Source organism: Brachycentrus maculatus, unplaced genomic scaffold, assembly GCF_059751285.1.
Source record: "Brachycentrus maculatus isolate JH-2025_06_01 unplaced genomic scaffold, ASM5975128v1 h1tg000020l, whole genome shotgun sequence".
Classification (NCBI taxonomy): Eukaryota; Metazoa; Arthropoda; class Insecta; order Trichoptera; family Brachycentridae; genus Brachycentrus; species Brachycentrus maculatus.
In genome coordinates, this window is record NW_028280774.1 from 393,433 (window position 1) to 409,173 (window position 15,741).

The window sequence follows — 15,741 nt, forward strand, 5'->3', positions numbered from 1 at the left end:
TTTCCATACTGTCGGTAGAGAGCGGGAGACGCTTGCGAGCGTTCTATTTGCTTACTTTAGGCAGAGCGCGAGAGACGCCTGCAAACATTGTACAGATGGGAATTGGGTGTTGCAGCTACTTGTGATTAGTATACTGAGGGTCGGGCGGCAGACTGCCAGAGTATAATTAAGGGTGGGGTTGATGAACAAAATCACCCAACACCTAGGTTTTTTGTCCGTTGCGTCTTATAGTCTGTAAAATACGGTATTCAATAGAAACAAAGTTGATTTGCTAAGATACATAATGTTAAAATGTCTTCCTTCCCTTGGAAATTTTGTGTACACAACGATACCAATTTCTTATATTCGCCCCAACAAGTCAACTCAAGATTTTTAGAGCTGTGTACATTCTATATAGATAATGTTTATACTCAAGAAAAAGCCCTGAAAATACCCAAATTCTTCTTCATCTATGTTGAGATGTTAAAATGTATCCTTTTGGAATATTTATTTTTATTTTTTTATATTTATTATGGAATTATTCTGTCCGCCTCCGTGGTGTAATGGTCAGCACGTTCGGCTACCGTTCTGGAGGTCCCGAGTTCGATTCTCAAGGGGGGTAAAATAAATATAAGTGATTTTTTCACTGTCATATTTATTCAATATTACCCTGGACTGGTACCTGAAGCGGAGGGCTGATCACCTTTCCTTCATGTGTAAACGATCAAGATAACACTGCGTTTATATGACGTAGTGCCCTATGCACCATATGGGTGCGGATAAGGGTTTTATTATTATTATTATTATTTTATTATGTGTTTTATTTAAAAAAATTGTGTTTTATTTAGAAAATTTGTGTTTTATTTAGAAAATTTGTGTTTTATTTAGAAAATTTGTGTTTTTGTATTTAAGCATGTTATTTAGAGTTGAATACTAATATACACAAATTAACAACTTCCAAATTCGACAGCTCCTAGATTTGACATCGTTTTCCGTATAAATTTTTTATTGATGTATCAACACAGATTTATCCAGGCAGGAATGAGGAGTTTCGGGAATTTACAGGATTTATGACATGTCATTGGATGGATCGAGTGGTAAGCTTTGTACCCCGTGTATCAATCACCATTCTTCCCATGATTGACGACTGCATATCTCAGATTTTTACGGCTTTATGTATGCACTACAATTGAATATTTCGCTCACTCCTTTCAAGAACGTCATATATCAAAAATCGACAATTTTCAGTGGTGCATATTTTCGGAATGCCCAGAAAATGTACTATATCCCAGCGAAAGCGGCATATTTTTAACTTAATATTTACCCGCTACAGGCCAGAAAGTGTTGTTTTTGCATTTTGAAGAAAATGTATTGTTAAATTATTTTTTTAAATATACTAAATATTTTTCAAATGGAAAAAAAACATTCAGGTTTTACCTAAAAAGATCTGTTGCACAGTAAAAAGTTCAATAAGTGGCTTGATATTTATTTTTAATACATTTTATTATATTTTTAAACTTTAAAAAGGATCTCCTGAAAAATCATGTTTTTTTATATATGACGTTTTTGATAGGAATGAGCGATATATATATGATATTAAGATATTATCAAACACTCTCTATGTCTGTGTGTTTGATAATGTCTTAATAAGAGGAAACGCGTCACATACGTTTATCATATATGTATATGTAAATAAAAGTAGAATTCAATCCAATGACTGTATTTAATTTTGGATATATTACCCAACAATTCAATATGTAACTCTACCAACTGTCTGCAGTTACAATAAAAAAAGGATTTTTTAATATCAAAAATGTAATGTAATTTTTTATTTACTCATTAATTTACAGCATTGTTAACTTTGTGGTATGGTAATATAACACTCTCCTTATCATCTACATTTGACCTGATGATGGAACGATTGTTCTGAAACCGGTAGTCATGAAGTAGTGTGTTTAAGTGGTATTACACAAAGTGACAATGAATGAGAAGGAGGGTGTTTATTGTAACTGCAGACAGTTGGTAGAATTCTATATTAAATTGTTGGGTAATATATTCAAATTAAAACAAGGTTTGTTGGATTGAATTCTACATTTCTTTATGTATTTGTTCATACGTGACACGTTCGGTCTTCTTAGGACATTATCAAACACTGACTGTCAGTTTAGTAGCTTTATTTTACGTCATCATATTCGTATCTGTAATGCAGTATTTTTTTTTTAAATTTAAGTTTTACTTAGTAAATACCACAATTTAATGTACTTATCAAACGAATTTATTTTTTAAACGTGAAAGTTTGAAGCTTCGAGCTTTGGGAGAGGATTACCAAACTAGCTTTATTTTACGTAATCATATTCGTATCTGTAATGCAGTTCACTTCTTGTCACACTGACTGTCAGTGTTTGATAATGTCCTAAAAAGACAAAACGCGTCACGTATTAACATATACATAAATGAATGTAGAATTCAATCCAACAAACCTTGTTTTATTCTGGATTTATTACCCAACAATTCGATAAGGAAGGTGTTGTATTGTTGAATATAGATTTATTGGTTTGTGTCTCCGCTAATAATTTTGTTTAAAAATCAAGGTGGAAGCAACAATAAGCTATCCGGGACTCGAACCCAGTCGGGAAGGCACTCCAAGAACTTCTCTTCCAACATGACGAGAAGTAGCAGTGTCGGAGTTCTGAATCAGGTTCGTATCTCCGCTAAATGGTTGTAATGGAATATCTAATTTAACATACTCAACCTATAAAGGATTGTATTAGACTCGTGAAGTGTTTATAACACCCGATATAATTAATATTTTCATTCATCATTTTCTTTTGGAAAATTCACCATCGAAAAAACGTTATTTTCGTATGTTGGCAATAAATGACGTCACAGAAACGATGGAGTTATTTTAATGTTGGTGTCATTGCTAAATTTTTGGTGGCTCTATTTGTTGATGTCTATGGTCCACCCAAGATCTACCCAAGCTCCTTTGCCTAGCCGTCAAAATATTTTGAATTTTGTTAAGTAGATAGTGTTTTAGTATTAATCAGTCTTGATAAAGAAGCGGTTAGTTCGGAAACCGGTAGACATTATAATTAAGTTATAATAAAATATTTATAGTGATTTTAAAACAAAGTTATATTTCTATCATAAGACTTAAAATAATTTGGTTTTCCAGAGTGATTCAGAGTCGGAGGCAGGGGCCGGTATGAATGGGAGAAACGGATCCTCTACGCGAATCGGGGGACTGATGAGGCCGACCATCAGCTCCCAGAACAAGGTAGCCCCGGCGGCCGCCCGGCGGAGAGGGGTCCAACCAGCCTACAGCTCCGGTAACATATTCATATTCTTCACAACCCCAATGTACCTAAATATCTTGCTGGAAACTTTATATACCTCTCAGATCATGGTCCATCACCTGGTTCTTCCCAAGAAAGAACACTTTCCATTCCTCGCCATAACACATCATTCTTCAGTAGTTCCTTCTCTGTCCAAGTGGCCAGACTACGGAATGAATTACCTTAGATCATGGTCTATTACTTGGTTTTTTCCAAGAAAGAACACTTTCCATTCCTCGCCATAACACATCATTCTTCAGTAGTTCCTTCTCTGTCCAAGCGGCCAGACTATGGAATGAATTACCTCTCCACGTAAACAAATGCACCTTCTCTAATAACTTTTGGTTTCGCCTGGTACGAAACTAAACAAAAAATAAACGAATTACTCGAAGGACCTTGTGGGACCGATGGTTTTGCTACAGTGCGGATGGTTTGATGGCCACCACGTGATATTGACACGTAAGTTAGAATTATAGAGAGAATCTCATATTCTCTCTGTTACCGAGATGGCGACTCTAAAACAAGGAAATGTAGTGGTCGTTATTAGAGTCGCGAAATCCCCCCAAGTATGATCGACGATATAATCAAAATCCCCGAGACGAAGGGACGGCAATCCGATAAAAGCTAGCACCACAAAATGAAACAAAAGAACTGACCTCTCTTATGCTTTCTTGATAGTTGATCCAGCGCTGGGATCCTGGGTGATTTCTCTTGAATTGGTGTGTTCCTCTTTGGTAGCACAAATAATAACGAATAGCAAAGCGTAGCACTAAGACGCGTCCGTTGCCGAGAAATGTCAATTGCAACTGCACGGTTGTGTTTGTTATGTTAGGAACTCACACTTGAAAGCGTTCCCATTTCAAAATGAATTGCGAGCAGGTTCCGGCCAAACCAACTTTTAAGAAACATCTGACACATTACTTTGTATCATTAGAATCCCAAATGTGGACAATGTGCTAATATGTGTGGTTGTGTTGCGCAGTGAACCTGTCCACGGTGGGCCAGGAGGACTCCAGCTCGGAGGAGGCTGGCGCGGAAGCCCGGGCGGGCGGGGGTGGGGGAGGGAAGCCCGCTGTGCCCCCGCGCCCTTCTCGGGCTCCACAAGACAACGGCGGAGAGAGGAGAATCGTCGGTAAGGACATGTCTCTAAATACCTTCAGTAATGCTCCGCAGCTACTAGAATACAGGATCTCCTATATCGCTCACTCCTTTCAAGAACGTCATAAATCTAAAATCGTCAATTTTCAGTTGTGCATGTTTTCAGAGTGCCCAAAAAATGTACTATATCCCAGCAAAAGCGCCATATTTTTAACTTAATATTTACCCGCTACAGGGCAGAAAGTGTTGTTTTTGCATTTCGAAGTAAAGGTATTTGTTTAATTATTTTTTTAAATATACTAAATATTTTTCAAATGGAGAAAAAACCTTCAGGTTTTACCTAAAATGATCTGTTGTACAGTAAAAAGTTCAGTGAGTGGCTTGATATTTATTTTTAATACATTGTATTATATTTTTAAACTTTAAAAACGTTCTCCTGAAAAATCAAGTTTTTTGATTTATGACGTTCTCGAAAGGAGTGAGCGATATGTTTATTTATTTTTCACCATACACATAATAACAACTTGTGTATGAGGAAAAATAAAGGCCTAGGTGACGTTGTCCGCCTCCATGGTGATTACACCACGGAGGACCTTCAGGTCATCGTGTTTAGCTACCCTGCTAGAGGTCCCGGGTTCGACTCCCAGGGGGGGTGAAAATAAACATTAGAAATTTTACACTGTAATATTTATTTTATATTTCCCTGGACTGGTTCCTGAAGCGCAAGAGTGATCACCTTGCCTTCGTGTAAGCAATGATCAAGATAACACTGTGTCGATTCGATGCAGTGCCCTATGCACCATAGGGTGTGGATAAGGGTTATAAGTAAGTAAGGTGATGTTGTAAATGACAGAAGGACCTACAACCTGAGGACGAGGAGAGCTGACCCCAACAGTCTACAAGGACAATAAGCTGGGATGTAGCCAGAAAGAAGAAGACACATAATTACAATTTAAAATTTTGAACCCACACTGAGTTGTCCTGTGCCTAGGGCATATTTTACTATACTTACATACAGTAGCGAGCCCAGAAATCTTTCTAACTAACTAACAATCACGCCGCTTCTCCGCAGGGGTAGGCAGAGAGAATAGAGTGCCACACTCTGTCCTTTCAAACATTCTTCGCCTCTTCCACGTTCATGCATCTCCTCATACATACCCGCCGATTGTTACAACTCCTTACCTGACCACTTTCAAGTATTTGGCATACCTGATCGTGCCATTTTTTTCTCCGTCTTCCTCTGCTTCTTTTCCCAATAACATTCGCCTCATAAATTTGTTTTTTACATCAGAAATCTTTCCAGACTAAAAATATCACTTTTTTTAAATATATTTTTTGTCATATTATTTTTTGACATCTCATCAAAGATGAAGAAGAATATGGAACTTTGGGCTTTATTTACGGGGCTGACGACCGTCATAGGCTGGTTTAAGTGATCACACGTGTAACATTCATAAATTCTACCCATTATTGACAACCACACTCAACCATACTCAAATTCTTGGAAGTTCTATATGTATGAACCAATTTTGAAACATTGTTCTTGAATCACTAGAACTTCACTAGAGACATCTATCAAAAGTCTACGTAATCGGAGGGCATGTATGACTAGATGTATGGATGTGAAGGAGGCGAGGAGTATATGTCGGGACAGAAGAGTGTGGCGTTCCATCCCTTCTGCCTACCCCTGCGGGGAAACGGCGTGATGGTAGTAGTAGTATTTAGATTCACTCAGAATAAGTTATCCCGAGTGATGGGTGTATTTGCCTTTGCAGGTCGCAGTGGCAGTGAAAGGGATCTGTCATCCAAGGCGCGGGAGGTCACACACCGGTTGACGGCACCTTCCAGAAAGCACTCGGCCCCCTCTATGCCCAACATGGACCAGTCCAGCGGCCAAGGTGATACCTTTATTAACACACTGTTGTCGGCCGGTTTTTTCATGCCTTCGAATTATGTTATCTTGTAGCATTCTTTTGAGAAAGATTGATGGCAATCGCTCATGACATTTTTAATCATGGCACGGAGAAATACAAGAGGTCTATTACCAGATTGGTGAAATCGATTTGAAATTGATTTCACCAATCTGGTGGAGTCTTGAATTTTGTACCTTATGTAGCATAGTTTAATTTTTACTTCTAATTTTAATTTTAATTTTATTCCATTATTTTTAATTGCTATTACCCTTTTTTTTCAACCAAATTTCTATTCTGTATTTATGTATTATGTATATATGTCCGCCTCTGTAAAGTAATGGTCAGCACGCTCGGCTACCGTTCCGGAGGTCCCGGGCTCGATTCCCAGGGGGGTCAAATAAATATAAGTGATTTTTTCACTGTAATATTTATTCAATATTACCCTGGACTGGTACCTGAAGCGGAGGGCTGATCACCTTTCCTTCGTGTGTAAACGATCAAGATAACACTGTGTTCATATGAAGCAGTGCCCTATGCACCATTGGGGTGCGGATAAGGGTTTTATTATATATGTATTTAAGCTGCACCTTTATTGTTTGTGTACTGAAAATAAATAAAAATAAAATAAATTGCCTAACTTTATATAAAATCGTGCTTTCAATACAAAAAAAACCTTTATAAAAAATATTTTAAATATCATACAATACTTAAATTCACTCAAATTAAATTAATTTCTCATAAAATTATATCAAATCATGGTTATCAACTCCTGCCTTCTTTTATATATAACATAACAATTTGTATAGCCTCTCACCAGTCTGATGATGTCGGTAACGACGAAACCCGGTCGCTGGTCAAATAAAAAAGTGGAAAAGCTAAAAATATTGGTTGTAATCTAATAATAAATTATAAATCGCCTGGTTTCGGTATGTTCAGATTCTCTGCATTCGTCAGTAAGATCATCTTTCGGGCGTCCGCTGCGTGTATCATCCTCGATGCTCATTTTGCCTAGTTTAAATTTAGCAAACCACTTTTTGATTTTCCTAGCGCAGAGTCCGAATAATGTTTATCAAGCCTTTTTTGTTGCCAAAAAGCAATGCTTCATTATCTTACAAAATTATTTTTTTGAATTTTTTTCTCAATTACAAAAGTAGTTTTACTCAACGAACAAATTGTCCCACATCTATCACATTTATACACGTATCTTTCTAAGGTTGGTACTAACTAAAAAAAACATATCGCTCACTCCTTTCAAGAACGTCATATATCAAAAATCGTCAATTTTCTGTTGTGCATGTTTTCGGAATGCCCAGAAAATGTACTATATCCCAGCAAAAGCGGCATATTTTTAACTTATAATATTTACCCGCTACAGGGCAGAAGTGTTGTTTTTGCATTTTCAAGAAAAGGTATTGTTTAATTATTTTTTTAAAAACACTAAATATTTTTCAAATGGAGAAAAAAACATTCAGGTTTTATCTAAAAAGATCTGTTGCGTAGTAAAAAGTTCAATAAGTGGCTTGATATTTGTTTTTAATACATTGTATTATATTTTTAAACTTTAAAAACGATCTCCCGAAAAATCTAGTTTTTTTATATATGACATTATCAAAAGGAGTGAGCGATATGAATTTAATTCTAGTAACGCCATCTTTGTGTACTTGTGAACTTTTCAGCCCAACTGTTATGTTATTTTATTTTCTTGTTAAAGTTTTTTTTCTGGCATATTCTGGTAGAACTGCACATTTTACAAGATAACAAAAATAGTATAACTTTTTCCACTTTTATTGGACCGCCATATGAGTGTGCAATGTTGTGTTGTTGCAGTGACCCCGCTGGGATGCCAGCAGCTGGCGCAGCAGTTGACGCGCCTTACGGCCAAGATAGTGCACATGTACAGCAGCCTGGCCGGCGCGCCCCGCGAGCCCAGCCCCGCGGACCAGCTGGCCGACAGTGCCGGCATGATGCAGGGTGAGACATCCTCCCTGCACCAATATAAACTTCCATTATATACAGTTGTCCTCCTGCGATGTCGATTCCCAGCTATCGACCCATCTCTTTGGTGGTCTGCCCGGGAGTCGTCTACCATGGGGTCGGCCGTACAGTGCGATGTGGGGGAGTCTGGATGGTTCCATTCTCCTCACACGCGCATACCATTGTCTCCTTCGTTGCCTTCCCCACCTAACGACATCTTCCATCTCGCATATTTCCCTGATCCTGGCATTTCTGATCTCGAAGACTCTTGGCTTATAATATCTGATAAAAAGAAAAATCATATTCTAAAACCAAGGAATTATATATCAAGATGACCCAACAGTTCCGGTATTTCTGGCTAGAGTACCGAAAGCCGATACATGGGATTTTGGTGACCGATGGTTTAATGAAGTAATCTTGCGTCCAGGTCTGGAGGCGGCTATGCTGGAGGCGCAGAAGATGCTCTCGCAGGCCACGGGCGGCTCGGGAGGCCCCGCGCAGCGCCCCCGCAGCCCCCCGGAGGACCACTCCTCGCTGCCCATCAACACAATGTCCCGGACGCTGGACGAACTCGTCAACAAAGGTAATCCATTCATGTCGCTGACTTCGCAACACTTAGATAACTCCTTTACAACATTTTGAGTGTGTTTGAACACAGTTCTAAAAAAGTTTCTTTTCATTTCATCAATAGATGTCTCTAGTGAAGTTCTAGTGATTCAAGAACAATGTTTCAAAATTGGTTCAAATATAAAGTTCTAAAAAAGCTTCTTTTCATCTCACCAATAGATGTCTCTAGTAAAGTTCTAGTGATTCAAGAACAATGTTTCAAAATTGGTTCATATATAAAGAATTTGAGTAGTGTGGTTGTCAATAATGGGTAGAATTGGTGAATGTCACACGTGTGTAAAGTGATCACTTAAACCAGCCTATGATGGTCGTCAGCCCCATAAATGCCCAGACTTCCACATTCTTCTTCATCTTTGATGAGATAATATGAATATATTTCGTATTTTATTAGTATATTATTAGATCAATATAAAAGCTTGATTATTCATTCACGCATGGACATTATGTGACAATTGGTCCATTCTCGAGGGACAGTCAGAATGTAAATGGTGAGAAACTGATTCATTAAAAAGCGTGACCTCCTGTATAAGACTATGCGTGACCTCCTCATAAGACTATACGTGACTTCAAAAGACTACTGTTTATACATACAGAAGAGAATGAATAACCTATGTTTTTCTATTTCAGCATTGCCGGCCACAAACGGGGAACTGAACCAAGGGCAGGCCATGTGCGTGATGGACAAGTACTCCGACCTGCTGTACGACATGGTCAAGTTCGGCTCCGCCAACGGCCAGTCCTACGCCGGCACGCAGGACGGCAGCTAGTGCACCAACGGCCAGCTCCGTGCCGACGCGCTGGACGGCAGTTAGTGGGCTAGTGGCCAGACCCACGGGACCGCAGTTAGTGGACTAATGGCCATTCCCACGCTGGCGCTTAGTGAACTAATGGCCCCAGTCCTATGTGGCGCACAGGACGGCAGTTAGTGCACCAATGGCCAATCCAATGTGCTTGCAGGACAGCAGTTAGTGGACTAATAGCCAGTCTCGTGCCAGCGCATAGGACGGCAGTTAGTGCACCAATGGCCGGTACCATGCTGGCAATTAGTGCACCAATGGCCAGTACCATGCTGGCAATTAATGCAACAATTGCCAATCCCACACCGATATGCGGTACCGACAGTTAGTGCACTAATGGCTATTACCACGCTGGCAGTTAGTGCACCAATAGCTTGTCCCGCGCTGGCAATTAGTGCACCGATGGCCATTCCTAAGCCGGAGCACAGGACACCAGTTAGTGCACCAATGGCCAGTCCCACCCGAGTGTCATATTAATCCTAAAAACAAACAAAAAATAAACTTTTATTAATCGAATCGTCGCAGCAGTGGCGGACTCGCGGGTCGGCAAACGGATGGTGTAATTTTGTCTTTTTTATCGTTACCTCTAAGTGTATTACAATGTTACCGTGATAAGATTCATTTAAAGAATTTATTTTATTAGTTTTTACATTATTTTAGTCGTGTTTATTAGACGCTGTACATGTTCTCCTATCATACGGAATTGATTTTTAAAAAAATAATAAAATAATTATCTAAGGAAAATGATAGAATTGTCGTGGAATTGTTCTAGAAGTGTGTAGAAACAAATTTCGTAGGTTTTTTTCGGATGTGCGTAAAATGATAAAATTCTAACATTTTTGATGTTAATTGTACCTAGAAGAAATTATGCAATTATTATCGATAAAATCTGACATCCGTTTGGATGGGTATACACAGTAAACCCCCCTGTAACGTTGAGATAAGTTCGGCGTTATCGGAGGAAACGTTATAAGAGGTTAATGTTTTTAAATTGTGTTTTTATATTTTTAATGACTTGACCGAATATATGGACCGAATATATGGGTGGTCCCTCTTATAACGCATTATAAGAGGGACCACCATTATAGGAAAAAAAACTGCCGCAAACGTTATAGGAGAAGTTTTGTCAAGTTTAATCATTTAAATGAAATAGATTTTGCGCAAGTTATCATTTTGTGTTTTGTGATATTTCTTAATAATATAGTAAATGCAATTGATTCAGCATTTAAAAGTTTGGCACTGTGAAATTGTTAACCTATTCCACTCTGACCATTTTTTCTCATAACTGATCAGCTACTCTGATCTGAAAAATGTGATGTTTTTCCACCATTAAAATCAATAGTCCGCCTCCGTAGTGTAATGGTCAGCACGCTCGGCTACCGTTCTGGAGGTCCCGGGTTCGATTCCCAAGGGGGGTAAAGTAAATATAAGTGATTTTTTCACTGTAATATTTATTCAATATTACCATGGACTGGTACCTGAAGCGGAGGGCTGATCACCTTTCCTTCATGTGTAAACGATCAAGATAACACTGCGTTTATATGACACAGTGCCCTATGCACATTGGGGTGCGGATAAGGGTTTTATAATTTTATATAATAAAATCAATATTTTGGTTCCCTAATTTTGGGACACTCTGTCTGGCAATTTGTATAACCATGTTAATTAAGATTAACTGTTTTTATCTGAAATATTTGTTGGTAGAATATACTTGGGTGATAGAGAAATCAGTGATTAAAGTTATACCTGCGCCGGGCCAGACATTGTAGCCCACGGAGCTGCCTACTAGAATCATACGGGCCAGAATGTCTGGCCTACAGAGTGGTAAGAGTTAAGTTCAACCAGAACCATAACGAATCTTTAACTAACGTAAAATAACCTCACCTTTTACTTGGTAAGCGTCAAGTAAATTTCGACAATGATGGATTCACGGAAGATCATTTAAATGAAACCGGTTTTGCACAAGTTATCGTTTTATGTTTTGCAAACATTGTTACATTGAAGCAGTCAATGGAATAATCTCAAGAAAAAAGCCTTATACGAGTGTACGTTACAGGGGGGTTTACTGTATATACATTAGCCGTTAGCCATATGTCAGAGGCACTATCCACTGCGCTGGGAAATGCATGTTTTTGGGCGTTTGTCCACTACACGGAATTTCGCAGTCAGTTAGCGTTTTCAAAGGACGATTGGCTTGTGCTTTTGTCCGTCTTCCTTCGGATCGGAGCTCTTGATCGGTGTGTGAGCACGTTGCGCGTAAACTCCATCACGCTAAACTGTTGTAGACGCTTTTATTTTACAAAACCAGACTTCCGGACGGGTAAATTCCGAGTAGTGGACAAGCGCGCTTTCTCGGTACAACAGACTCATTTTACGGAGTAAATACCACATTTTTTAAAATCTAATGTTACATTCCGCATCATTTTCAAACACCGTTGATGCATGAAAACGATGCGGAATGCACGGAAACACGTGTCACAGTAGATTTTCAGAATGAGTGGTATTTACTAAGTAAAAATTTAATTAAAAGTGGATAATTTTACCACAATTTTATATACTTAGAATTTCTTAATTTTTGACGAGACGTCTGAATGTTATTTGTTGAAAATGAATATGATGTAACTCCGTTAATATGGCCTTTCTGAAAGGCGACGTGTGGAATCGTTGACATTGTACGTGCGTTAGTTTGTATATTCTTTAGTAGTCTAAATGTTAGCGGTATACGCAAAGCCAAAACGCAAGGATTACGTCCTTCCTAGGTTAGTTCGATTAACAAAGATATTATATATACGGTAACTTTTTAATAAGGAATTGTCATTAATCATTTTTAATTGTGTTATTTGTAAGCTTTGCCATTTAAAAATTATATTATTAATGGACATTGGGTTGTAAACGACTAATTTGAATAACGTTTCTAACTGCTCCGAATAACATATCTTGCTTATACCTGACGAAACAATTTTTGACTACTGATTTTCATTTAGTTTAAACTGTTTAAATTGGTGAACAAAATACAAATATTTCATTAAAAAAATTACTCCAATTTTATCAATGATATTGGTCTCATTTGAAAAACACTAAAAAATTCAATCACAATAATTCATAAACAATTTTCATCACAATAATTCAAAAGCAGTTTTCATCACGATAATTCAAAAGCAATAATCATCACGATAATCAAAAGACAATTTTAATCACTATAACTCAAAGACAATTTTTATCGCAATGACAATTTTGATCTTGTGATCAATTTCTGTTAATTCAAAATTAATTTTGATCACAGCAATGAAAAGACAATTTCGATCACAATTATTTAAAACAATTTTGATCATAATAATAAAATGTAAAAAAGACAATTTTGATCACAATGATTAATGAACATTTTTGTTCACAATTTATCAAAGACAATTTGTGTCAACAAAATTTTATCACAATTAAGACAATTTTTGTCACAATTATGATCATAATAGTTTAAAGACAATTTAGATCACAGTCGTTTAAAAATAATTTTTTATCACAATAATTCAAAGACAATATTTATCACAATTATTTAAAAACAATTATGATCATAATAGTTTAAAGTCAATTTAGATCACATTTATTTTAAAAACAATTAAAAACAACGATATTTTTGTTGAAATCTTCACCAAAATCCAATGGTATAAATGTCCTCTGATCTGGACGTCCAATAGTTTAATGTCCTAAAAATAATATACAGTTACGCAGGAATTAAAAAATGGTAAATTGAAAACTACAGAGAGTTGGAATTGATTTTAAACTTACAAATCATATTTTTTTTACATGCTCCGACATATTTTGTACTCACAGAAAGATATTTATTTTCTATTATACGAAAAATGATGCACAATTATATAGTTTATACGTCCACGTCTGAAGAATGTTTGCAGGTATTCAGTAATCCAATATGGGAAATTCAGTCAGTCAATATAGACATGCCACTCACTCCTTTCAACAATGTCATATATCAAAATACTTGATTTTTCAGGAGATCGTTTTTAAAGTTTAAAAATGTAATGGAATGTATTAAAATCAAATATCAAGCCACTTATTAAATTTTTAACTGTGCAACAGATCTTTTTAGGTGAAACCTGAATGTTTTTTCTCCATTTGATTTTAGTATATTTAAAATAATAATTAAACAATACCTTTTCTTCAAAATGCAAAAACAACACTTTCTGCCCTGTAGGGGGTAAATATTAAGTTTAAAATATGCCGCTTTTGCTGGGATATAGTACATTTTCTGGGCATTCCGAAAACATGCACAACTGAAAATTGCCGTTTTTTGATTTATGACGTTCTTGAAAGGAGTGAGCGATATATTGGAGGTAGATTCACGGTTCAACGAGAGACGTTGGCTACTGCCACCATCACGCCGTATCTCTGAAGTGACAGGCAGAGGATAGAACGCCACACTTTTCTGTCCTGACATACACTCATAGCTTCCTATACATTGTATAGAAGCAGTGTTGACACACGAAGGAAAGGTGATCAGCCTTCAGCTTCAGGTGCCAGTCTAGGGTCATATTAAATAAACATTTAACTAAAAAATCACAAATATTTATCTTGACCCTCTTGGGAATCGAACCAGGGAGCTCTAGCATGGTAGCCTAGCGCGCTGTCCACTACACTATGTAATGATTGATTATCAACATTTTTTATACACTTATTTAAACACTAGATGACCCTATAGCTGATTAATTTATGACCCTTTTAATTTAACCACACTCTTCAAAATTTGCATCAAGAATGAGAACACAGTCAACTTACTGTATGCTTTTATAAAAATTTGATCCATATATATAAAAATTATAAAAATTTATAAAAATTTGATGCATATATTCAGTCCTTACTTGCAAACATTCTTCAGGTCATTATATTAAGAATGCTTTAAAATAATAAATTATTTATTTACTGTATAAAAATATGGTTGTGACTCACGGCGTCTACTGATCGAGATGGATAAATTCACATCAAAAAGTGTGTGCAACTAATTTTATTCTATAACAAGGTGTGGACTTTTTCTGTTGAAAACCCACACTTTCTCAACCAGCAAAATACATGGATAATTTGCAGAAATTGTTTAGTGTTTTATTTTTAACGATTTGTGAGTCACGCCAGCGTATTAATATACATGCCATATTAAAAGTTATAGAAAGATGTTTTGATTTTTTTCGCTTTTATATTTCGAATTGAAAGTACAGTGGAACCTCTCATAACGATTGTAATTCATTCCATAATCTTACTTTAAGTGAAAAAAATAATATTTTGACTGACGGGGAATTTGAACTCCTTTCTCTGTAATTGGTTACGCAAAATGTCGCCCGTTGAGGGAGCAAATTTTTCACATTTTTTTGCCCGTTTTGTGAATTACTCATTTTGAGTGTGTCCGAATACTTGTTCACAAATCTGGATTATCTCCAATTACAGGAGTTATTTTTCATATTATTTTTTGACATCTCATCAAAGATGAAGATGGGAGTCTGGGCATTTACATTTATGTATTTATTGACTTGGCGTTTAATTTGTATAACTCCATTTTAATTTATGTATTAATTTTAAATCAAACACAGATTTTTTGAGTCTACTAAGTTGTATTTTACTAACAAAAAACACATAAAAAATTTGTTCGTTCGAACATTCGTTTGATAATGCCCTAACAAGGCGAAACAATTGTCACAATATAAATTTTTTATGTGTTTTTTGTTAATAAAATACAACTTAGTAGACTCAAAAAATCTGTGTTTGATTTAAAATTAATACATAAATTTAAAATTAATACATACATTTACATTTAAATTATAAGATAAAATGATAAAAATGAAAATGACATTTTCTGGCGTTTCTCATGTGTGTGATTATAATCAGGATTCAGACCTTACATACTAATATAAGAGTTTCTGCTCAATAAAAATATTTTTTTTCATCTCACCAATAGATGTCTCTACTGAAGTTCTAGTGATTCAAGAACAATGTTTCAAAATTGGGTCATATATAAAG

At 36.5% G+C, this 15,741-nt stretch overlaps 1 protein-coding gene across 1 annotated transcript in view; it reads left to right on the forward strand.

The window, feature by feature from the left end:
* The window catches only part of LOC148313106 (uncharacterized), a 206,770-nt gene extending 196,546 nt beyond the window's left edge, over nucleotides 1–10,224 (forward strand). The window contains exons 29-35 of the mRNA XM_088267889.1: nucleotides 2,571–2,677; nucleotides 3,155–3,308; nucleotides 4,297–4,446; nucleotides 6,188–6,310; nucleotides 8,153–8,296; nucleotides 8,727–8,882; nucleotides 9,554–10,224. Coding sequence (XP_088124015.1) covers nucleotides 2,571–2,677; nucleotides 3,155–3,308; nucleotides 4,297–4,446; nucleotides 6,188–6,310; nucleotides 8,153–8,296; nucleotides 8,727–8,882; nucleotides 9,554–9,693 — 974 coding nt within the window. The 3' untranslated portion in view covers nucleotides 9,694–10,224. The remainder of the gene's footprint in view (nucleotides 1–2,570; nucleotides 2,678–3,154; nucleotides 3,309–4,296; nucleotides 4,447–6,187; nucleotides 6,311–8,152; nucleotides 8,297–8,726; nucleotides 8,883–9,553) is intronic.
* The last annotated feature ends 5,517 nt before the right edge of the window (nucleotides 10,225–15,741 follow it).